Genomic DNA, 25,942 nt, shown 5'->3' on the forward strand with positions numbered 1-25,942 from the left:
CTTGGTCTTGGGGTTGTACGTTCAAGCCCCATGTCGGGGGCAGAGAGTACTTTAAAATTTTTAAAAAGATTTATTTATTTGAGAGAGAAAGAGCGAGTGAAAACGACAACAAGCAGGGGGAGGCAGAGGGAGAAGCAGGCTCCCTGCTCAGCTCGATCCCAGGCCTGACTGAGCTAAAGGCAGATGCTTAACCAACTGAACCACCAGGGTGCCCCGAGATTGATTTTATTATATTTTTTTAACTTAAAATCTTTATTTATGTATTTAATTTTTTTTAAATTATTTTTTTAAAAGAATGCATTCAGGGAAGGGTCATCTGCTGGGCATGCAGATGTATTTCTTTGTACGCTCTTCACACCCCTTCACCCTGGTTAAGATGCATTGTAGAAATTGTTCCTCAAGGAAAATAGGTGACTATTCAGATTTTTTTTTTAAATTTTTATTTATTTATTTATTTTTATTTATTTTTTTTACTATTCAGATTTTTTAAAAAAAATCATTCCCTAGGGTTTCTTTAAGCGTACTCTGATTTTAAAAGTATTGGTTCGCTACCTGCTTCATGAAAGGGCCAGGGTATAGGAAAGAAGGAGAGCAGAGAGAGGTAGACAGAAGAAGACTTCAGAAACTGGTGGTCAGAATGCACTTGAAGGAACGTAAAATGGTGCAGCTGCTATGCTAGTTCCTCAAAAATTTTAAAACGAACCATATGATCCAGCAGTTCTCCTGCAAATGTACCCCAAAGATTTGAAAGCAGAGCCCTGAAGAGATATTTGCACACATGTGTTCATGGGAGCCTTATTAGCAATAGTCAGAAGCAGAAGCCACCCAAGTGCCCATCGATCCAGATGGATAGACCAAATGTGGCGTGTACGCACGGTGGGATCGCATCCAGCCTCAAAAAGGAGGGAAATCCTGACACGTACTATCGCGTGGATGAACTCTGAGGACTCTGAGGATGTTCTGTTCAGTGAAGCAAGCCAGTCACAAAAGGACAAATACTGGATGGTTCCATTCATATGAGGTGCCTAGAGGAGTCAGATTCCCAGCGCCGGTCGGTCGGACGGTGGTTGTCAGGGGTTGGGGGTGGTAGGTAGTAGGGAACGGAGGATTATTATCAAAGTAGTACAGAGTTTCAGTTTGGGAAGGTAAAAAAAAGTTTTGTGGATGGATGGTGGTGGCGGTTGCACGGCAGCGGGAATTTGCTTCGTGCCACTCAACGGCATGCTTAGAAACGGTTAAAATGATGCCATTTATGGTACATACAGCATCTTTACTATGAAAACATCAGGATTTGGCTGCCAGAGCCTTTCAGCCTTAGCCTTGGCAGTTTGCACTGGGTGATCTTTATCGTGGGAGTCTGTATTATGGGAGTTCTCCCGAGAAACAGAACCCAGGAGGATATGACTCTATGAGAGACTGACTCTTCTCTAGAGGCTGAGAAGTCCCAAGAGACGCAGTTGCCAAGCTAGAGATGCAGGAGAGCTAACAGCATAGGTCCAGTCTGAGTCCGGATTCCCGGCCAGGAGGAGACCGATGTCCCAGTGTGAAGGAGGGAACCGTTGACCCTTACTCTACATTCCTGTTCTGCTCAGGCCTTCGACAGCTAAGGTGAGGCCCACCCACTCCGGGCAGAGCGAGCAACTTTATTCAGTCTGCAGATTCAAATCCAGAATAATGTGTAACTACCTCTCCGGGCACCCCGGGGCCTAGTCACATCGACACACACAGTTAACCGTCACAGGGCCCGTCCGTGCATTGTACGAGGTTTAGCACCATCCCTGGCCTCCATTCACGGGATGCCAGTAACAACCCCACCTCTCCAGTTGTGGAGATAACTACAAATATCTCCAGACCCTGCCCCATGTCTCCCCAGGGGACAACATTGCCCTTGGTTGAGAATCATCGCTCTCCATTCTTCAGTTCTTAGGTAAGGAAAATCGATGTTCTTTGTAGATTTGCATTTGTTTGGCTATTTTTCTCGTCAGTCTTCTGATTTAGATTTTGTGTGTGATACACGTTAGTTACCAGTTTGTTGTGGAAGGAGTGTAGGAAATGCTGAGACCTAGATTCTGGTTTCGATTCTGGTGGTGTGGGCTTTGAAAAAAGCGATTGTCTCATTTTGGGGCTTAGATTTATTCATCAGTACAAGCTCTGGGGACAGGGGTGGGGTTGGATGAGCTAGATCATCTCTGCGGCTTCATTTAGCATCAACACACACAAACATCTGACTCAGATGAGATTTAGGTAAAAACCCATAGACTTGAGCGGTGGGAGCATCTTTTCCCCGTGCCTAGCGTGACGAGGACTGGAAGGACAGACTTCATTGCTCTTCTTAGCAGGAAATACCTGCCCAGGTGACATTCAGTAAAAACAGCCACTCTTTCTCAGTCTTAACTCACTGTTTATTTAAAAGCACTCCGTAGAGAGTGCATTTTTATGGAGACACATCCCTTTTAATGATTGCTCCTAGGTACCATTTTGAAACTTTTTTCAATGCTAGAAAATAGCATGTCATAGCTTGTCATTGGTCTGTGCACCATGCATGGATAATCATGATTTTTTTCCAAAACAGCAATTTATTAAAGAAAAAAAAAAAAGGCCCAAACAGTAGGGTTCCTTGGCTATTTTTAAGGAAGACATTACTAAGATGCAAAATCAGTTTTAAAATAAAGAACGAGTGTGTGTATATTTGGACTAACTTACATGTTTACATTGGATGTCCTGGCTCAGCCACGTAAGTGGCAGTTTGCACTCTGGGCCAAACATTTTAGCCTGGCCATCCCCCAAATTGAAGAGCCATTCCAACTTCTATGGCTCACGTTGCTGCCTAAATATTGGGTAGAAATGAGGGAAGAACCAACATAAAATGGGGAAGGGGGGCTGGTATTTGAAATTAAAACTAGTTAGTAACCAAATCTGCAGATGTGCCAGGTTTTTTAGTGTCTCCCTCTCAGCCTCCCAAACACCTCCACCCGCCCCCCTCCTGGTTATAGTGCAAAGACTCAGGTATATCATACAGATACAGGGTTTGCAAACACATGATATTTAGGCCTGGATGTTTATGGTCCTTTCTCAAGCGTGTGACGGTTGCAGGATAGCATTGGGAACAAACAACATCGTTAATACCCGCGACAAGGGTAAGCGGTCTAGTAGTGATTTTTCACTACCGTGTTGTAAACTATAATTATGACAATTGTAGGGCTCCTTGGAAACACCTTTACTGCTATCAGACATTTTCCTGAGATTTTCTTTTCTCCACCCCCCACCCCCAACCCAGGATGAAAAATTATGGAGGAAAAACTGTGCCATACATATTGTAGTTATATAAGTGACTTCGCTTTTCACCAAAACGAATGAAACTCCCATTCTTAGAAGATAAATTTCCTGGGTACGTAGATGGTTTTAGAACATTTCTTAGAATAATTTTTTAGTGCTTGACAGTTTTTTTTTTAAGTGTTTATTTATTTATTCATGAGAGGCACAGAGAGAGAGGCAGAGACACAGGCAGAGGGAGAAGCAGGCTCCATGCAGGGAGCCCGATGGGGGACTTGATCCCAGAACCCCAGGGTCATGCCCCAGGCCCAAGGCAGGTGCTCAACTGCTGAGCCACCCAGGGATCCCCGGTGCCTCCTTTTAAAATAAGTTGATGGGTGCGTTGCACATGTTCTAGAACATGGTTTCCCCAGGTGTGTGGGATTCGGGGCTGTATTGGCGGGTGGTACCACATTCCCGGGCCGGCGCTGTCTCGTTCCCTAAGAGGCCTCAGCAGCCACAGGGATGACGGGTACACGTATTGGGGGAAAGTCCACGTCGAGGAGAACTAGGTTGGGTTGTGGGGGAGGCAGCAGAGGGGCGTCCCACGTGAGGGGTCGAGGGCGCTGTGCCTCACAGTGCCTGGCTGGCGGGCCAGTGCGTTTACCTGGACCCGTGTGGTTTGATGGTCTGTAAACACGATGCGGGTTAACTTTTAGGAAAATAAAGTGGGAAAAAAAGAAAAAAAAATACAATGGAAAAATACCAACCCAAAGTTTTCTTTTTCTTTTTTTTTTTTTTTTTTTTTTTGCGGGGGGAAGGGCATAAAATGACTTTATGGAGTTGCTCGGATGTGGACTCTTCGGTATCTGCTGGTCTCTCGGGGCACGTGAGCAGTTCATGGACCCGTCCCCGTGTTGAGTGGCGCTGGTCTGGGTGCGCAGAAGTGGGGACACCCGGGCTGGGGTGCGGGGAGGGGAGGGCCGCCCGGGTCTGGGGCAGCTGCCCTGTGCACAGCGGGGTCGAGGGGGTGGTGACTGAGAGGGTGTCTCGACCTTGGGGGGGAAGCTTAGCTTTGGCACCGTGAGCGGCGGGAGCCCCTGCAGGCCTGTGCCGCGCTGTAGGCCGCTCCTGGGGCGTCCACATACTGGCTCCTGTGTGAGCTCTTCTGTATCTAAAACTCCTTCGTGGGGGTCCCTGGGGGGCCCAGCGGTTTAGCACTGCCTGCGGCCCGGGGCGTGATCCTAGAGTCCTGGGATCGAGTCCTGCGTCGGGCTCCCTGCATGGAGCCTGCTTCTCCCTCTGCCTGTGTCTCTGCCCCTCTCTCTCTCTCTCTGTCTCTCATGAATAAATACATAAAATCTTCAAAAATAAAATAGAATAGAATAAAATTAATAAAATAAAATATAAAATAAGAGTAAAATAAAATAATAAAATAAACTCCCTTGTTTCCTGTCCACTACTCTTCCGTGGTTTCTGGTTTTCTTCGTTTCCCTCTGTTGGTGTCACTCAGGTAGCAGCAGTGGCCGCCTTGCATCTGCCGGGGCCTTGGCTGGGCCGGACGCTCCTGGCCAGAGCAGGCTGGCCCTTTCCGCACGCCCCCGTCCCGCTGCTTTCCCACCGTCTGTGCAGGTGCATTCCACTGCACGAGGCTTCTGGGAGAGTGTAACTTTCTAGGCAAAATACGGTGATCCCTGAACAACACTGGTTGTATTTTCATGAAAAGGTATTTTTTTCTTCCTTACGATTTTCTTAATAATGTTCTCTCTTCAAGGCGCCTGGGTGGCTCAGTTGATTAAGTGGCAGACTCTTGATTTCGGCTCAGGCCATGATCACGGGGTTGTGAGATCGAGCCCGATTCGGGGTCCGTGCCGGGAGCGGACCCTGCTTAAGGTTCTCCGTCTCCCTCTGCCTCTCGATCCCCACCCCCCATAACGTTTTCTCTTCTCTGGCTTCCTTTATTGTAAGAATAAAGTATTTGCTACATGTAACATAAAAACTTTGTGTTTTTAAACTTGACTGTTTATGCTACTGGTAAAGCTCTGGTCAACAGGAGGCTATTAGCCGTCAAGTGGGGTGTCCGACGTCATTCTTGGATCTTTGGGGAGCAGAGGGGGAGGTTGGTGCCCCTAACTAACCCCTGTGTTGTTTTAGGGTCAACTGTACTTGTTTTGTTGCTGAGCACTTGGAAAGCAAGGTCAAACATGGGGATTGGGAGGAAAAGGCTGTGTGGACGGGGGTAACTAGGGGCCTGTAGAGACAGCCCATCTGGGGTAGCATCAGATCTCCTGATGCACGGAGCGCCTTTCCATTTGTGCTCGCCGGAGGGACAGAGCTTTGCTACATAGAACGTTATTTTGGTCTTGAACCACCGTGACCGAGAATTCGCCCAAGACCTGAGGCTAATGAGCCATAGGACACGGGCATGATGTTGACAGCCCATGTGTAGGGAGCAAGTGGAAGGGATAAGGATGGCAGCAGGGAGAGCCGCTTGGCGGCCGCTCTGGTGGGGAGAGAGGGTGGGCATGGATGAGGGATTGGGGTGGGGAGGGAAGGACGGGGTGTTGTGCTGTTCACCACAGCGTTGGAGCTCCTCGTGGGGGCCCAGCACAGTGAAAAAGAGCTGTTGGGGATCCCTGGGTGGCGCAGCGGTTTAGCGCCTGCCTTCGGCCCAGGGCATCCTGGAGACCCGGGATCGAGTCCTGCGTCGGGCCCCCCGCATGGAGCCTGCTTCTTCCTCTGCCTGGGTCTCTGCCTCTCTCTCTGTGTCTCTCATGAATGAATAAATAAATACATCTTTTTTTTAAAAAAAAAAAAAAAAGAAGAAAGAAAGAAAGAAAACGAGCTGTTATCAAGAGCTGCTCGGATGCCTGGCCCTCTGTGGGCCGGGGGACCCCGCGCCCGCTGGGGCACTTAGCCACCGGGACAGCTCGTCCTGAGAGCTCTGGTTTAGCTGCATTACCGTGGAGCATAATCTGTGTGTGTGTGTCATTGCTTAATTGTTGGCATGTAGTGACTCAACTGGTAATTTGAATTAATAGACGGTGCCTATAAGCACACTATTGTTCTTCTTAGATCTCGATGGAGCTTTGATTGGCACTTAAGTGATGGTGTATTTGAATTAATTACCGTAGCTGAGCCCGAGCTGGGAAAACACATTAGGAACAAAATAGATAGTTGTGACGAGGGGTGGAAGGAACACATGCGAGGTGGGAGTGAGCCGGGGGTGGAGGCGGGTGGAGGGACCCGAGGGGTGCCCTGTGCTCGGAGCCCCCCCCGGGGCCCCTGCGGGAGGCCCAGGCGCGCGGTGGCCCTCGCCCCGTGTGTCCCTGTGCGTCGGGTCCCAGCCCAGGCCTTCCACCTCCGGCGGGCTCTTGCTCGCATGTTTACACACATCCTCTTTAAACCTCCTGTTCCTTTCCTTTTCTCTTTTAATTCTTGCCCAGTTACCTCAGGAGATTCTCTCCCTTTGTTCTCTTCCCAGAGCCCGAATAAGAGGGGGGCAGAATTCTAGTTATGGTTAATATTCATGAGATTCACGCCGCGATAAGCCTATTGACAAATGATCTAATTACCAAATCCCGTGGCCAGTATAGTTACTGATGACTTGGCGGCCTGGGACAGGGGAGTGCCCGCCCCGGCGACGCGTCCCCGGACTGCGCCGCGCCTCCCTGACCGTCCCTCCCTGCTGGGCCCTCGCGTCCTCTGGGCTGCGCGCCCCCCTTGCTGGGCCGGGCCCGGGCATCACTGCCGCGCGCTGCGGACCAAGCACCGGCTCCCTGCCGCGGTCACCCTTGGTCCCTTGGTTCTCGGGCCCTAGTCGCGAGGCCCCGCTGCCCTGCCTCTCGGAGGGCTCTTCCCTTCCTTTCCCCTGTGCCCCCGGGCGACGGCCTTGCCTCCAGGCCTCAGCACCCCTCCAGCGGCTCCCCGCCTCCACCCCTCCTCCGCAGGCCCCCTCGGGCCACCCGTGTCTGTCCCCTGGGAGTGCCAGGCCCCCAGGGGGTGCTCACATAATGCCAGCGTGATCCTACCTTATTCTAAAAAGGAATTTAAGATCGCCTCTAAGGGTGGAGCATAAAATACAGAATCGGTGCCTGAGAAGACCAGGAGCATCGCGGGCTAGGAGCGTCCTGGGCTAAGAGCATCCTGGGCTAGGAGCGTCCTGGGCTAGGAGTGTCCCAGGCCAGGAGCATTGTGGGCCAGGAGCATCACAGGCTTGGAGCGCCCTGGGCTAGGAGCATCCCGGGCCAGGAGCATCCCGGGCCTGGAGCATCACGGGCTAGGAGTGTCCCAGGCCAGGAGCATTGTGGGCTAGGAGCATCCCAGGTAGGAGTGTCCTGGGCTAGGAGCATCGCGGGCCAGGAGCATCCCAGGCCAGGAGCATCGCTGGCTAGGAGCATCCTGGGCTAAGAGCATCCTGGGCTAGGAGTGTCCCAGGCCAGGAGCATTGTGGGCTAGGAGCGTCCCAGGCCAGGAACATTGTGGGCTAGGAGCATCGCGGGCCAGGAGCATCGCGGGCTAGGAGCATCCTGGGATAAGAGCATCCTGGGCTAGGAGTGTCCCGGCCCAGGAGCATCGTGGAGTAGGAGCATCCCTGGCCAGGAGCGTTCTGGTCTAGGAGCGTCCCAGGCCAGAAGCATCACGGGCTAGGAGCATCCCAGGCAGGAGTGTCCCGGGCCAGGAGCATCGCGGGCCAGGAGCATTGTGGGCTAGGATCGTCCTGGGCCAGGAGCATCCCGGGCTAGGAGCGTCCCAGGCTAGAAGTGTCCTGGGCTAGGAGTATCATGATGTAGGAGCATCCCGGGCCAGGAGCATCGCGGGCCAGGAGCATCCCAGGCCAAGAGCATCGTGGGCTAGGAGCATCCTGGGCTAAGAGCATCCTGGGCTAGGAGTGTCCTGGGCCAGGAGCATCGTGGACCAGGAGTGTCGCGGGCTAGGAGCATCCCGGGGTAGGAGTGTCCCAGGCCAGGAGCATTGCAGAGTAGGAGCATCCCTGGCCAGGAGCATTCTGGGCTAGGAGCGTCCCAGGCCAGAAGCATCGCGGGCTAGGAGCATTCCAGGCCAGGAGTGTCCCGGGCCAGGAGCATCGCGGGCTAGGATTGTCCTAGGCCAGGAGCATCCCGGGCTAGGAGCGTCCCAGGCTAGAAGCGTCTTGGGCTAGGAGCATCGCGATGTAGGAGCATCCCGGGCCAGGAGCATCCCGGGCTAGGAGCATTGCAGGCCAGGAGCATTGCAGGCCAAGAGCATCCCGGGCTAGGAGCATCCCAGGCTAGGAGCATCCCAGAGTCCCATCCGGACAGGAACCGACCCCGGCACACCGGAGCCCCGGCAGCTGCTCCCGTGATGCTCATGGCGAGAGGGGCCAGGGTACGGGTTGGGGTACCCGGTAGGCAGGGCGTGGGTCCACATGGTCCTTGGGGGGGAAAGGCCGTGCCTGCAGGAGGAACACAGCTGTCTCGGACTGGTCAGAGGAGCCGTTCCCCCAAGGGCCCCGGGAAAGGGAGCACGGTTCGGCCCCGCACGCTGTGACCTTCGCGCCCTCCTACAGTGTCCCTGGCTGGTGTCCCCAGTGCCGCCACTCCCCCCCCCCCGCCGGCCAGTGGAGGATGCCGCCTGCCATCTCAGTAAGGGGGGTCCGACTGTAGACATCGTACCCATCCACCAGGATTTCTTTGTAAATCCACCTTCCTTATGTTCCTTTAAAAAACAGTCTTCCAGAGCCTCTTGTTTCTGCCTCAAACTCATTGTTATGTGGATGTGTCCTCAGTAGTCTGGGCCTGCGCTGTCATTCTGGGTTTGTCCCCCACCTCAGCTCTGCGGCCCGGCCGGCCCAGGGCACTTGCCGCTTCCTGACTGGTCTGTCCTCTCGAATCCACCTGCATGCAGGTTGTTCCTTTAGCTTTGGAGGCCCTTCTCTACCTTTTTACCTGGTTTGCATTCAGCTCCCCTTCCCCTTTTATTTTTATTTTTTTTTTAAGATCACAGGGACAGTTTATCCATCCTGCCAACAAAGATTTGTGGATCAGTAAGGGCAATAGGTACAAATTCTTTAAGTTCGACTGACGTATCACCACTGGTGCATCCACATCTTGTAGAGGTATCTAGAATTCCACTTTAGCAGTTTGCATCATTTTAAGCTTACAACTTCAAGGACCAATATTCTTAATAAGTAAGAAGAGATTTTTCATCCATGTGCTTGGTTGAGTACAGGTAGTATTGGTTTATTTGTTTCTGTGTTTTGTTTGTGACATTAGTTCATCAGTTGAACTACAGCGAGGGGCTCTGCCAACTGCTTACCCATTAACCTCAGAATCTAAGCACCATTGAACACATTGCTCCTGGGGAAGTTGTTTTCCCAAGATCAAGGACATGTTGCCGAAAGCGTCACTGCCGCATGCTCCAGCTTGGGAGAGTAGAAAGATCCCTGGACTTGGATTTATCCTTCTTATTTTTTTTAAAGATTATTTATTTTTGAGAGAGAGCACGTGAGCGTGAGAGTTGGGGGAAGGGCAGAGGGAGAGGGAGAGAGAATCCCCAGCAGAGTCCCTGCTAAGTGTGGAGCCAAACATGGGGCTCGACCCCCCGACCTTGAGATCATGACCTCAGCCAAAATCAAGAGCTGGACGCTCAATGGACTGAGCCACCCAGGCGCCCTTAGAATTTATCTTTTTGATTTTGACCTTGGTTCTTTAATTATTTAACCCTCCTGGGCCTTAGTTGCCTCATTATTAAAATGAGATGGTGAGATTAGATGGTGATCAGGTGATGTAATCACAAAATAATAATTGCAGAGTTTGATTGAGTTTTGGCTGTGGGCTAGTTGTTGCTAGGCTGGGCACTGGCTGGAAGTCACATCATCTAACCCTCACAACGATGTTCTGAAATCAGAAGTGTTATCACCATTTCGTTGAGGAAACTGAGGCACGTATAGAGATTAAGGGACTTGCCCAGGGTTATATAGCTGATGAGTGAGCAGAGCTGTGTTCAAACCCAGGGCATTTGGTTTGGCTTCTGGGGAAGCATTTAACCACTATGCTTTCTAGTTCAGTGGTTCTGTGAGATGCTATTTTTAGGACACAGCCTGTATTTTAAAATTTTGAGGAAGAAAAATTAGTTTTACTGAAATCCAAATTTACATCATTCCTCCCAAGCTATTTTTAAGTCCCGGAACTTGTATTTAAATGAATGTTTTGCTCTCTTTCTTGCCTTTTCCCAAATGTGTTTGCATGTAGGGTTATTATTTGGTTACAGCAATAGGCTTTGGGAGGAAATCTGTCATTAACACTCTTTGCTCTCCATAAGAAATATTGTGTTCCTGATTGTTCCATAATCGAGTCAGTTATAAAATTTGTAAAAAAGAGGGTATGTTCTGTGTTCTTTCTATCTTCCCTCCCACAACCAGGGCATTGACTTCCTTTAGATTACTGGAAAATTAAGTCTTTTTTAAAATTTATTTTTTTTGGAAATGCTAAGTATGTATTTGTTACCATGACCATTAAAGCATTTAACACAGTGTCTGGCATGCCATTCACTCGACTGTGGCCACACAGTATGCCACAGGCTTGGGCACAGTAGTGAGCAAAGCACACACCCTGCCCTAGTAGAGCATATGGTCCAGCTGGAGGAACAGCAAGTTGATCACAGCAATATTTACAAACTCTACAGATGTTTGATAACTTGTTTTTCATATTATTATCCATATAGTATCATATAGAGGAGGAATTAGCTTTTTATTCAAACCTTCCCCAACCCAAACCAAGATTTCCACTTCTTCCCATCACAACCCATTCGACATCATTCAGTCAAACCTACTGCTGTTAGTGGGATGATCATTTCATATATCATCCCAATGACTGTACCTCTGAGAGGGAAAAGGAATACCATGAATAATGTGCTGAGACAATAGTTGTAAACTGGGGTTGTCCCAGGCAGGCTGGGGTTTATTGGCATCTTGCTTATTGGTATCTGAATTGACTTTCCAATCTTACAATCTTTTTTTAAAAAATATTTTATTTATTTATTCATGAGAGACACAGAGAGAGGCAGAGACAGAGGCAGAGGGAGAAGCAGGCTCCATGCAGGGAGCCTGACGTGGGACTCGATCCCAGGCCCCGGGGTCACGCCCTGAGCCGAAGGGAGGTACTCAACCGCTGAGCCACCCAGGGATCCCAACAATCTTTTATTATAGGTCAAACTCTTTTTGGAGTGTGTGTGTGTGTGTGTGTGTGTGTGAAGTCAGAAGTGTGTATCTGGTTTCACTGGGGGTTAAGGTATTAAGTGTTCTCTTTCTTATAGGAGTTTATTTTCTAAGATATTATTTCTTCTCTCCTTACCAATTAATAACTCTTCCAACAAACATTGTCAACCTTAGAACTGACGGATAATCTTCAACAAACAACCTAAAGCAATTAATCTGAATGTAATTTGGAGTTCCTAGAGTATATCTGTGAGTGTCTCTCTCTCTCTTTTTTAAAAACCAAATTTCAGGGTAGCCCATTGTTCTCTGTCCAAGGTAAAAAATAAAGAACCATATGATCCATGTTGATTGCAGAAAATAAAAGGAATTTAAGTTTTGTTTCTGATATTGTTTAGAACTTAAAGACTTGCTACAAATGGAGCTGTCCAGGAGTATTATAAAACCAAATTTGAGGATCTTTGCTCAAAGATTGAGGACTACCTCAGATTGGATGGCATAGCTTCTCCTATAGGGAATAGATCATTAGTGGCTGTAATGAGTTGTTAAGTCATTCCCAAGGGAATATCTTGAATAACTTTTTATAAACCATCATTATCAATGTCTGTTGTCTTATAGTCAACAGAAATGATTGAGTCATCTCAGTTACAATTTTGAGTCATTCCTTTAAGGATAGAATATGTTTTATAAGCCTTTTTAAAAATGGCCATCAGAGGGGAGAAAGGAGAGTATGTGGTATGTGTATTTATTTCATGCCTCATAACCTGAAGGGAAGCACTTGCCCCACAAGGCCTGCATTAAAGGGTTGCTGAAATCTCAGCCTGTTTCTGAGTTTAGGCCTAGACCTCATCTTTTAGAATTTTCTTGTTTCATTATTATGAGGTCAGTGCCTCAGTGTCTTAGAAATTGGAGCTTTTCTTGCCTAGGATGATTATTGAATATACAAACACTGATTTATCATGTGCTTGTAGAAATCCCCATAGAGAGAAGAATGGATGAACACAGAGCTTCAAGAAAGCTAGACAATATTTAAGTGCCAATTAGAGCCGAAGAATACAGTAACAGAAGTGAGAAATACGCCACGGGGAATAAATAACTGGGTAGATGATACAGAAGCTGGACTAATGATCTGGAAGACAGGTTAATAGAAATCACCCAAGCTGAACTTCAAAAAGAAAAAAGAATTTTTAAAAAGGAAGATAGTTTAAGAATCTTCCGGGACAACATGAAGCATATTAACATTCATACCACAGGGACCCAGAAGAAGAGCAAGGGAAAGGGGCAGAAAACTTATTTGGAGAAACAGTAGTTCTGGAAACTTCCTTAGTTTGAGGAAAGAAACAGACATTTGCATCCAGGAATCACAGAGAGCCCCAAACAAGATGAACCCAAAGAGATCTACACCAAAATACATTATAGTCAAAATGTGAAAAACAAACAAACAAACAAACAAACTAAAGATAATTCTGAAAGCATGAAGAGAAAGTAGTTAGTTACATATAAGGGAACCCCATGATGGGCCATCAGCCAGTTTTTCAGCTCAACTGCAGGCCAGAGGGAGTGGCATGATATATTAAACGTGCCGAAAGGAAAAAACTTAAAGTCAAGAATACTCTACCCAGCAGGTTATCATTCAGAATTGAAGGGAAGATAAAGAGTTTCCCAGACAAACAAAGGCTAAAGCAGTTCATCACTACTAACCCAGCTTTACAAGAAATATTAGAAGGGACTTCTTTAAGTGGAAACAGAAAGGCCATAAATAGAAAAAAGAGAATATGTGAAAGGAAACAATCTCATTGGTGAAGCAAATATATAGCAAAGATAGTGGTCAGTCACTTAAAAAGCTAGTATGAAGTTCAAGCGGTGACAAAATTGGCATAATCACCATTATCACAATAAGGGATACACAAAAAGATGTAAAATATACTGCCCCAAATAAAAACATATACATACCTATCAATAATTACTTTAAATGTAAGTGGACTAGCATCCAACTCTCGGTTTCAGTTCAGGTCATGATCTCAGGGTCGTGAGATCGAGCCCTGCGTCAGGTTCCATGCTCAGCCTAAGAGTCTCTCTCTGCCTTTTCCTCACTCATGCACATATACTCTCTCTCTTAAAAAAAAAAAAAAAAATTAAAAAATTAAAAAGTGGACCAAATGCCTTTTAAAAAAAAGTTTATTTATTTTTAAAGTAACTTCTACACCCAATGTGGGGCTTGAACTCATGACTCTGAGATCAAGAGATCAAGATCTCATATTCTTCCAACTGAGCCAGCCAGGCGCCCTATAGTTTATTTATTTATTGTAAGTGGACTAATTGCTTTAATCAAAAGACACAGGGTGGCTGAATGGATAAAAAACAAGTCCCATCTGTATGCTCCCTACCAGAGACTCACCTGAGATCTAAAGACACACAGGCCGGAAGTAAGGGGATGGAAAAAGATATTTCATATAATCAGAAACAAAAATAAAGCTGGGATAGTAATACGTGTATCAGACAAAATAGACTTTAAAACAAAGGCTATAGCAAGAGACAAGGGAATTACATAATAAAAGGACTAATCCAACCAGAGTATGTGACACATGTCAATATAGCATCTGAAGCAATATTAGCAGACACAAAGGGAGAGATTGACAGTAGTACAGTAATAGTAGACACCTCAACAGCCCACTTACATCAATGGAAGGTAATATGACAAAATTCATAAGAAAACACTGGCCTTAACCCAGACGGACTGAGTAGCTATGTACAGAGCCTTGTGTTCAAAAACTTCTTAAGTTCACACGAACCATTTCCCAGGATAGACCACATGTTAGGTCAGAAAACGAGTCTCAGTAAATCTAAGAAGGTTGAAGACATCTCCAGCATCTTTTCCTACCACAACAGAATGAAACTAGAAATCGATTATAAGGAGAAAACTGGAAGAGACGCAAACATGTGGAGACTAAACAGCATTGCTGCTGAACCACCAATGGGTCGATGAAGGGATCAAAGAAGAAATTAAAAACAGACAAACAAAAATACCATGAGACCAGAGAAAATTGAAAACACAATGGTCCAAAATCTATGGGGTATATAGCAAAGCAATTCCAAGAGGGAAGTTTATAGGTGAAGGAAGACTTTCAAGTTTACTAAATGCATTGAGCCGATCTTGTGCTGGGAAAGCAGCTGTAGTTGTGACTCCATCGAGGGGCGGGTGGAGAATAAGAAGTATTTGGCTTTAATAGCCAAACCCTTGAATTCGTGGTTCTGACTATATTTCACAGACGATACATGTGAACTTGAGACGTGGCAGTAAGGCAGAAACACACGCTGAAACCAGAATTTCCCGAAACAGTACTTACTGTTATTACATTTGATGTATTCTGATTTTTTTTTCTATCCTATTCTAGTCTTTCCTATTTAAATGTGGAAAAAAAAAAGTTGGCTATGGTCCATTAAAATGATTTCATAACCCATTAATTGGTTGTGAGTTGAAGTTCAAAAAAAAAAATGCGCGTCTAAACAGAAGTTTTCGTGGGTGTGCGCGTTTGCAGGCAGGGCCATGAAGTAATGTTTTCCTATCAGTGGTGTTAATAAGTGTAGCCATAATAAAACATAAACCGTTTAGTTAATTAGAATATTTACCATAATAAATGCTGCTGGATTGATTTCTTTATGAATAGTGCATTTTGTCTGCTAGGATGAAGTAATTGAGTGTTTCCAATCTGCCCAGCTGACAATCCGTACAATACTTCTTGTTGGAGTTAAATGGACTATTGAAATACCATTCTGTCTGTGTGTCTTGGCTGGTAATGAGCACTGTTTTGTCATCGTTAGGGTTACCAGAACAGCTGTTGACACCCGAAGAATGCCTGAGAACACCCGTTAAGTAGCAAGAAAACAAGGAATATTAGAGTTTAACCCTTGTCTGTTCCATGGGATGCCAGATGCTAGTGTACTTGATCAAACTATAGAAAGAAATGTTCTTTTTCTCTTTGGCATTCATTTTTTTTCTTGGCCATTTACTAAACGTTACTTCCAGATTTCAAGCGTTTTACATTTTTCTCTTTAGGGTGCATCCTACACTCGAAAACCAGGCTGCGTTTAAAAAGGCCAAAAAAAAAAAAAAAAAAAACACAACAACTCCAGAAACAAGTGGAACAACTTGTTTCGATATTAGAAAATATTGAATTAGCCTAACTATTTTTATTTTGTGAAGTTACCCCTTGAAGGATGTATAATTTCAGCCACACCTGCCTTTCGTCGTGGTGTGGTGTTTTCACACCAGCGTTTTGTGCCGTCTCTTTACCAACTCGTTGGGTTAGCATCTCCTTGAAGAACACACCCTTAAATGTCTCCTAGGCTGCATTGCTTCATTGAGAGCATAAACAATTACAGCATAAAATATTACCTTTGGAAATGAAGTCATGCGTCTTTCTTAATTGCTGAACCCTTGTAATTCTGAAGGGGGTATGTTTTAAAAGTCTGTGCTCATTCACACACTTGCTAACACAAGCAAATGTGCCTGCGCATATAGGAAAAACATGAATCTAAGAGTTGCTTATTTTCTACTGATTATGCATGGAATGTGCAGAATCAGGAATGCCAAAGTAGGCGTCGTAATGATAGATTCGGAAAGGACCTGAGAACTAGTGAGTGCACGTTATTTTACAGTCAGGGAAACCGCGTTCCAGAAGGGCTGAATTTCTTCTTTCCCTCCTTTCCTTCCACTGTCCTCTACAGCTGCCAGGATGATCTTTCTGCAGCAGACGTGACCTGCTTAAGCTTCCTCTGGCAGCTCCGAGTTCTGGAGGTCACATCCACGAGGCTTTTGGGGTTGGACTTTCTGCTGGTCTTGGTAGCTTCTCTCGCCACCTGCAGCCATTGCTTTTAATGTTCAAGTTCCTGGAGAGGGTTCTCTCTTTGACCACTCTGGCTTTGTCTCAGTAGACCGTGCTTTCAGGTGTCATCGACCCTGGGCCTGGAAGGCACCTCCACCCCAACAGACAACCATCTAGTTCAGAGTCTTTCAGTTTTCTTTTTTTCCTTTTCCCCATGAATCCAGCAAAGACTACATCTTACACCGTGAACCAGTATATGTGCAAAAATCCAAATGATTGTGGTGAAACAATGCTGGTTCTTCCGTGTGATGTATTGACTTGATATTCACTCTTCATTATATTTTTTTGGATGCCATATTCCCCTTGCTAAATAGATTCCATCTCCCTCTTTGCGCTACCAGCTTGCTTTGGGAAGGTTAGAAGTGTTTGGGGAATGTTTTTAGTTGCACTAATTAGTGCGCTGGCGTGAGCAGGGTTGCCAAGTGCCCTATAGTGAGCAAGGTTGTCTTGAATAATGAAGAATTATCCTGCTCGACATGCCAGTTGCGTCTCTGCTGAGAAGCAGTGCCAACCTAATGAGTGAGAGCACAGATTGAAATAGCAGCCCTCTATAGAGTAATATCTGGCCTTTGCACCTTGGCACAACAGCCTTGCCTTTGGAAGCCTTTCTCCAGTTCCAAGTTTGGTTGATCATCTTCCCTTGCTGCGCCACACATACCACAATGTTTACTTGTCATTTAGTGTTGCCTTTCTACTGTCTCAGAGTGCTCTTCGGGTAAATGCTGTCTCGTCTTCATATACCCGGGACCCAGCACACAGGCACAGACCTACTGGGCGCTTAGTAAAGAGAGAATGAAGAGGTTTGGCCCAATGTCCTGCTGTAAGTGGATAGCAGAGGTTGGAAAAACAAAGCGAATGAAAAAGCAACACAACAAAACCGCGTCTTTCCTGACTCTGAAGCCGGCTCTGTGCGTGGCATTTTGGATGAAGCTGGCAAAGAGGACCTCAAACCACAGAATTAGTTCTTTTTCCTGTGGGAGAAATGTAAGGGGGTGATATATTTGCCCTTATTTATCAGAGGCAGGTGCTACATCCAGCAAACTCTCACGTTTTAATAAACAGTTCTAAGAGTTGTGATGCGTATGATCATACGACCATCATGGAAACCAAGATACAGAGCTTTTCCACCACACCAGAAAGTTCTCCTGTGCCCATTTTCTCCCACTGCATCCTCCCAGCTCTTGGCCACCAGCGATCCGCTTTCTGCCTCTACGCGCTCGCCGTTTCCCGTCTGCCGTGTCAATGGACTGTGGCGCGTGGCCTTTTGAGGCAGCCTTTGATTTCATGGAAGGTATTTGAGATGCACTCGTGCTCCTGCTTGTATCGCTAGTGTCCTCGTTGCTGGTGTGATCCCGTTGTGTAGATCCACCAGAGCTTCTTTATCCATTCACCCGCTGAAGGCTCCTTGGGGTGTTTCCGGTTTTGACAGTCCTATGTCATACCATCTGACAGCGCTGCTGAGTCGTATGGTCATAAGGACATGTTTAATTTCATAAGAAACTGCCAAACTGTTTTCCAAAGTGGTGGTACCGTTTTGCATGCCCACCAGCAGCGTAGGAGAGTTCCCGCTGTTCCATATCCTTGTCACGACTCGGCATTGTCAACTTTCTTTCCTTTTTTTTTTTTTTCCCTATATTTTAGCCATTCTGATAGTTGGGTGGTGTGTATCTTGTGATTTATTTTGCATCTCTCCACTGGCTAATGTTGAACATCTTTTTTTTTTTTTTTTAATGTGCTTTTTGACGTTGGTATCATCATCTCTGATGAAGTGTCAGTTCAAATCTTTTTTTTGCCCACTTAAAAATCAGGTTTATTTTCTCGTTGAGTTTTGAGAGTTCTTTCTGTATTGTAAATTCCTTTTTCTCGAGTGTTTTGCAAATCTTTTCCTTCAGTCTGTTTCATGTCTTTTTCATTTTCTTAGCAATGGCAGTATAGTCATTAATAGAAAAATTCTAAAAGAGCCTGAAGTGGAAGTTGTAATCCACTGGAATAGATGATCATAAAATGAATTAAACATTCTTCTATCTCCTATAGCACAAAGTTTGCATTTTTTTTTTTTAAGATTTGAGGTTGGCATTTTCTCTAGACTTTCTATATTATTAGGACGATTATATGCCGGGATATTCAAGTACTTTAAATAGATAAGGACTTTATAAGGTGATAGCTTTTCTCTGCAGTAATTAAAATTTATTTTTCAGTGTCATAGTTTAACCACTATGGTGGATTGTAGCAGATACCTTCTTAAGGACTGCAGGCCTGCAGGGAAGCAAGTTTTGGATTCTTTCTGCTGGAAAGCACTGTGTCTTTGTATGTGCAACACCAAGGAAGGCTCCAGATCACATGGAGCCAATTTCTCTTCCTGCCTAAAACTGTAGTAGAAATGTTGCACATGGCATGAGAAGGGTGTCTATTGTGATATCTACTTGGACTCTAGTAGTGCTAAAACATGTAAGGTCAGGAAAATATCTCTGGAGCAAAATCTGAGTGAAATGGCACAGAAACTGTTTTGGCCTCATTTCAACAGTGTAAACAGCAGCATCTTCACATATCCATAGCTGCTCGGATTGCTTTCATGGTGCAATAATGCATATTTTCAAGATGCACATAATCAAGAAAAAGAAAATAACTGAACACATCTTTTGATACAAAAACCTCACCACCCTAGCACATTGCCTTGTACATACGTGGCTAATGTTAAATGGGTGGCATGTATCTCCTTTTACAGGAAAATTTCTAATTAACCTTTTTTTTTTTTCCTTTTGGCATGGTGGCTTTCACTAGCAAAGACTTTCTCATCCCATGGGTATGGCGTGCCAAAAACAGCATCAAGATATGTCAAATGATAATGTTTGTGCTTTTATTAAAATGTAAAACTTCAGAAAAGTTATTTCATTTTGCACATGAAGAGTCAATCTTAGGTGCCAGTAGGTAAACATGTCCAGAACTATACGATATTTGTAAAAATATGCACCAAACGAAGAAAAAAAACCTGTGATGATACCGATGAAATATGGCAGCGGTTACGTCTGGGGAGTTGAGTAGATATTGTGGAGTCCTTCTCTGTATTTCCGTTTGGAAAAAAAAACTAATACACGTAGATCACTTTTGTTATAAAGAGAAAGGGAGAGCGAGAACAGGAGATCGCTTGCCTAAGGATATGGAATCGTGTCAGAAAAGGAATGAACCTTCATGGGCTTTGAGTAGAACCTTGGTGTTCTATGTGTGTCGGCACTACTGGTGGACACCAGAGAGACCTTCCCTTCAAATTTGTTCCACCAGAAGCATTTTTCCCATTTAGTTTTTTTGTTTGTTTGTTTGTTTCTGTCCATACTGGAGACATCTGTGAACCGAAGATGGACCTGAAACATTTGCTTACTCCCAAAAGACCCTAGAGAAGACCTTGGGATGGTATTCGCTGTCAGTATATGTTTGTCGAGTTTAAAGACACAACCAGCTCCTGGAGAACACCGTAGGGGAGCCCCGTGTTGTCTGGCACCTGTGTGTCGTTTAGTGACTTTAAACTGCCGGGTAGCGTTTGAGATATGATCCACAGTGTGGTAGTAGCAGTACGGTTTTATCTAGTACAAATAGGAGGGCTTATTCAAATGTAGATAACATTGGGTCAATCACAGTCTATTGAAAATTAAATAATCCTATGGCAGGAGGCCCAGGCCCAGCGAGCATGCAATGGCGGAGTCCCTGGTGGTACACGCTTGGCCGTCAGCAAACAGGTTAGGCTGGCTTCTGGAGCATTTTACGGGGATCTTAAAAAGGTACCTTGTTGAAACATGATGTTCCTCTTTACTCTGTAGGTACTTTAGAAGTAGTGAATTTTACGAGGGGAAAAAAGATGAGAGTTTAACCACTAGGGAGATGTAGCAGTTTCAATTAAACAATTGTGCCCTTTAAATTTTAACGTTGAAGCCAGTGACCGCTGGCATCGGAGCATTCGGCTTTATTTTTCTAGCGAGGCCGTGTGCTTTTGGGTTTCTGATCTCTGTGGTGAGAGCTTGGGAGTGTTGCATGGTGTCGGTGTAACATGCAGACAGATGTCCTGTTCCGGTTGGTGTCCTTGGAGAGAGCGACGTAGGAAGAAGTCTGTTACGGAACAAGTACATGTAGAGACATAGAGTCAAGCTCCGCATTAGAAGTTCTGGGTTCTCTTCCCTGGTTATCACTAAACCGTGTGAAGTCATCTTTGGCTTTTTTTTTTTTTAATTTTTATTTATTTATGATAGAGAGAGAGAGAGAGAGAGAGGCAGAGACACAGGCAGAGGGAGAAGCAGGCCCCACGCACCGGGAGCCCGACGTGGGATTCGATCCCGAGTCTCCAGGATCGCGCCCTGGGCCAAAGGCAGGCGCCAAACCGCTGCGCCACCCAGGGATCCCATCTTCGGCTTTTTGAACATGGCTCCTCTTCCCTTGTCCTTCCAAAAATTTCCTATAAGAATATAATTTCCTTTCCTGCCCCCCCCCAATCCTCCCCTTTCTTTTGGGTGCTTGACTCTGTCAACACCTGGGCCTCAACTCTTTTCTTTTAAAATGAAGTATTTGACTTCAAAGGCTCTTCTGGCTCAAAAATCCTGGACTCCTGGAGTTCTGGAGTGTAGAGTCTAGTTCTGTAGTTGGAGCGATTCCCGGTTCTAGGTCCACCAGGTGGTGTGATGCTTGGCCTGCCGGCCTCCGCTGCTCCCGACTCAGCCAGCCTCCAGGAGCAGCAAACATGCGGATGATAGTAGCTGGTACCTCATCACTTACCTCGTTTCTTGCCTGTAACTTGACATTTTCTGATCTTGAGCGGTCTACAAGGTTTTAGTTATTCCTGCCTCTCTCTCTCTCTCTCTCTCTCTCTTTTTTTTTCCCAAATAAAGAAGCTAGGGCTTAGGAAAGATGAACAGCTTGCCCAAGGTCACACAGCTACTGACCTCGTAGGTAGATCTTGGTCTGTGTGGTGCGCGGCCTGTGCACTTCCAGCTCCATCAGGCTGACTCCAGACAAGGCCATCCGCTCTCTCGGAAGTGCCTCGGAGGCGTTTGTGAGCTGTGGTGCTCTGACCTTGCTTGGCTTTTTTTCTAGGTGATATTTAGGTTCTTCATGGGGCCCCAAGATGGCACGTCAGTGGGTTTGATTTTCAGAGGTTACTGCTAAGATTGCGTTGCTCCTGTGAATGTCAAACCACCGATCTCGAGGCTTATCTTTTAGCCGAACATTTTCTGTACAAAATATTTTTGACTTATGTGTTTTAAAAATTCATATGGGGCAGCCCCAGTGGCTCAGCGGTTTAGTGCCGCCTTTGGCCTGGGGTGTGATCCTGGAGACCCGGGATCGAGTCCCGCGTCGGGCTCCCTGCATGGAGCCTGCTTCTTCCTCTGCCTGTGTTGTGTCTCTGCCTCTCTCTCTCTGTGTCTGTCATGAATAAATAAATAAAATCCTAAAAATAAAAAAAAATAAAAATTCATATGACTTGTGAGGCTGAGATGTTTGTAATGATGACATAGGGCTTCCATCTGCAAATGGTGACGGTTAACTTATCATCCCAAGCATCCTTTCCAACCATAAGCTCTGTTGTCGGTGTCGGTGTCGGTGATGTCAGGTCTGGAATCTTCTCTAAGGCTTCTCTGTAGGTTGTTTATCACCATTAGCCCTCATTATTTTAAATGAGTACCCACCCACCTTATAATCTGTAACCACATGTTTTCAGAGCTTCTCTGGAGATAACATCTTGTAGGCTCCCCCTTCTTCTTCTTCTTCTTGTTTTTTTCTTCCTTATTTCCAGATGTTTTGTTTAATGCCCAGAAAATATGAGGGGAAACACCTATAAAGATAGAACCTCACTAGGTGTGTGAAATTCAGAACATTTTGGAAATAAGTGTTAACCCCCGAATTCGAAGCTTTGAAACAAAACCTCACCACATGTTTAAAACGTATTAGTGTGTAAATCTGGAACCCTACTAATTGCATTTATAGCTCCCAGCAAAACTACCTGTCATGTCTTGTTACTCTGAGGGGTAAAAATGAGAGAATTATATAGGTGTATATGTTTTAAAAAATTGGAACGCAGAGAATAGTGTGGTGTAATTTCTAATTAAGTGCCTTTTTACGGTGACGCGAGTAATCAGTTTTTCTGTTCCTGCGCTACTCACCTGAATTCAGGTGTGCCAAGCTTCGGAAAACTGTATGGAGTGCCGCCTTCTGTCAAGTAATAAATTGTGGTTGTCCTCCTTTCTCCATTTATTGGAATGGCTAAAGAGCCTCAAAGTTGTGTGATATTTTACAGAGTCACTGCTTACTCAGATTATTATTTTGCCTTACAGTGTGACTAAACGTTTTGTTGTATTCTTAAGAATGATTTTATTGGTCAAGGGTAAATGGGTTTCCAGCGGGAATGACTCAGTGGTTTTATGATGGCGAACTAATAAGTCTTTAAATTTCGTGTTATGGTAAATTTTTCCGAAACGTACCTTTTCCAACAAAAATGAGCCTCATATATTTTCATCGGGGAGGATGGTCCCCTCTGTGAAAACTACAGGAAAATGTGAATCATAGAAGTATACAGTTTGAGGCTGGGAAGCCCCTCAACCAATCAGCTCAGTGCTCTCATTTTACAGATGAGTAAACTGAGGCCCAGGACTACACGGTGGCTAGGTGGCGGTACCAGGAGCTGAGCCTGCTTCCTCAGACTCCCATTTTGGTACTGATTCATCAGTATCTTGCTTGAGTGCTTATGAAAAACAAAGGGTTTTCCTTCCCCTGCCTGATTCCTGATTCCCTGATTAAAGTACCTGATTAAAGTACCATGCAGGGCCTGTGTTCAAAAATAATTTTTTGAGATGTATAGTAATTTTGTTTTTCTTATAAGTTATCTTTAACAGAACTTGAGCTGTGTTCAATGGTAAAATTTTAGAATGCATGGGAATCTCTGTGGACATTGGATTCACCTCTCGAACAGTTTCATGCTCAAAGACATTTATATGAATTTGGTCCCTCGATTTCTAAAGCTATTTATAATTATTATTATAAATATTATAAATATTATTATAAATTATTATAATTGGTTTTTTTGAATGAGCAAAAGTGCTCTCCCCTCGATTTCTAAAGCTATTTATAATTATTATTATATTATTATTATAAAGTTATAAATATTATTATAAATATTATTATAAATATTATTATAAATTATTATAATCGTTTTTTTTTTGAATGAGCAAAAGTGCTCTCCCCGGGATTCGCGGATCATCATACCAAGATCTAGGGGGCAGCATCCCTCTGGCTTTTATCCTTGGTAGGACTGTGGGTTTGCTTTGTATCTTGACTATCACTGGAGAGAAGTAACTGGATCCGCACGATACTTGGGAAGACTCAGTGGACAGTCAAAATCAGGGACTCTGGAGTTCACGTTACCTGTGACACCATCCGTTGGGTGCCTTGGGGAGGTGCCGTACCCCAGGAAGCCCCCGTTTTCCCATTTGAAAGGGGAGATCCCATATGGGGTCTTCACCACCGTTTCAGTGTTCTTTGCCCCTAGCTGCTACTGCTGGGGCTGGTTTTGTGCCTGCTGTCGCTGTCATTCCCCAGCCAGGCAGGTTTCCAGTCGTGCCTTGGGAGGGGCTCCGAAAGAGGGAGCAGATTCCATTTCCAAGGTTTAGTGAGTGGGAAAGATGGGGAGAAGCAGTTCACCTACCTTGGTACTGCAGGTGTCCGCTCTAAAAAAAAAATTCCAGGGGACCAAATTAATCAACATCACAGTGGTTTGTGTGTGGCTGTTAGCTGATTTTCGGTGCTTTATTGTTAGCTGATTTCTCTTCCACCTTCCTACGTCCATGTGTCTAACCTAGTGATGAGGCCATCCCCGTGGTGACTTTTCTTGGTGGTTTTGAGAGAGGAGAGACCCGCCGGCCCAGCCGCAGATGAGGGCCAGAGGCACCCGCGGGGAGGCGGTGGCCCAGGCGGTGGCCCAGGTGGTGGCCCAGGTGGCCCAGGGCTCCCAGGCCTTCCCCGCTGAGGCCGCCTTGATCAGCCTTTTCCCGGGGTCCACCTACCACGGCGTGTGGGAAGAGAAAACCGGTTGAGAAGGCAGTTGGCAGGGAAGAAGGAAATGGTTAACGAAGTATTTTTTAAGCTGTTTGAACTAGTTAATTGTCAAGTGCTATCATCCAGCCAGTTCTCTCCTTTCTGCTGCTTCTCGAGGGAAAACCTGGAACTGGACAGCATACCTGTCGTGTACGCACATGTCTCTAGGCTGCATCTGTGTGCAGGCCAAAAATGAAATCCCCTTGCAGCTATTACCTGGAGGACTTTTATAGGTTTTGTAGAAAATATGACTGGAATACAGCTAGGACCTGTTTTATTGTCCCTGACAGCGCCTTAAGAAGCCACCCTTGCCTGCAAATCTTTGATCATACCCCGGGGTATGCATTTGTTTACTTTTATCAGGTACAGCACTTTGAATCCCAGAGCACTGTGAAGTCCAACTGGCCCACTCGTTGGAGGCAGTTTGAGGCATTTTTCTTTCTTTCTTTCTTTTTTTTCCAAGAAAACTTAAGGTGGGAAAGGAAAACCCAGTATCTGGGTACATTTCTATGTTCATTACTAAATTGTGGAACATCATCTATAAGTAAAGGTTTAACTTTGCATTGGGAAGTCACGTTTTGACTATCCCTGTGTCTGACTTGTGTGCTCATGTTTCTCATTTCTTTACGGAATGTCAGCACCTAATTATTTTTCTGTTGAATTAAGTTCTTTAAGTCTAATATCACTGAGTCAAAAATCTTCTTAACTTTGTGTTTTCCAGGGATATCAGTATGAACAACATTACTCAATTACCAGAAGATGCATTTAAGAACTTCCCTTTTCTAGAGGAGCTGTAAGTAATGTTTTGAAAAATGTATTTTATTTATGTGTTTGTTTCTCTCAATCTCTTTGGAAGCTCTTACAAGAGAGAGAGTCTAATGTTTCTTCGGGGGCATTCAGATAGCTTACTTTCAGTGAGCTTTGCACAGAGGAAATCATGTTTTTCTTTTTTTCTTTTTTTTTGGGGGGGGGAAGAAACTTGATTTTTTTTTTTCAAGCGGTGTAATGGCTGAAGTTATTTTTGAAAGCCAGAACTAAAAATATTACTTTCATAGGAATTTTTTGCTACAATTATTATAACCACGAATGCTACAGTGACACAAGTTAATTACAGTGTTATCCTGAGATAACAAGCTGGGGTAATTACCATTGTTGCCAAAGGAGTTGCTGTGTGGGTAACACAACCATAAAAAAAAATAATACGTGGAATTTTCGGGTCATGATGCAGGAGATGGTATTGTTGCAAGTGAGCAGAAAACTGAGAGTGTAAGTCCCCTTGGACATTTGCACATGACTTTTGAGGATGGGGAGAAGGCATGGAAAATCATCTCAGTCTCTTAGGACACCTTTAAGAATGTTTCTGGACTTGTCAGGTGCAGCTCACACTTCCAGTTGAACAATTTACAATGTGGAAAAATTCTTCCCATCTGTTTTAACCTCCATTTCATTTTGCTTTCCACACTTTTTTTTTTTTTGAAGTTTGTGATCAAAATAGTCACAATTACATTTTAAAGTAATTGGAATTGATGCATTATTTTTT

At 45.2% G+C, this 25,942-nt stretch overlaps 1 protein-coding gene across 1 annotated transcript in view; it reads left to right on the top strand.

The window, feature by feature from the left end:
- The window catches only part of LGR4 (leucine rich repeat containing G protein-coupled receptor 4), a 101,867-nt gene that overhangs the window by 30,180 nt on the left and 45,745 nt on the right, over positions 1 to 25,942 (top strand). Inside the window, 1 exon segment of the mRNA XM_041729769.1 lies at positions 25,124 to 25,195. Within this exon segment, the coding sequence (XP_041585703.1) occupies positions 25,124 to 25,195 (72 nt within the window).

Source organism: Vulpes lagopus, chromosome 15 (assembly GCF_018345385.1).
Source record: "Vulpes lagopus strain Blue_001 chromosome 15, ASM1834538v1, whole genome shotgun sequence".
NCBI classification, from domain to species: domain Eukaryota; kingdom Metazoa; phylum Chordata; class Mammalia; order Carnivora; family Canidae; genus Vulpes; species Vulpes lagopus.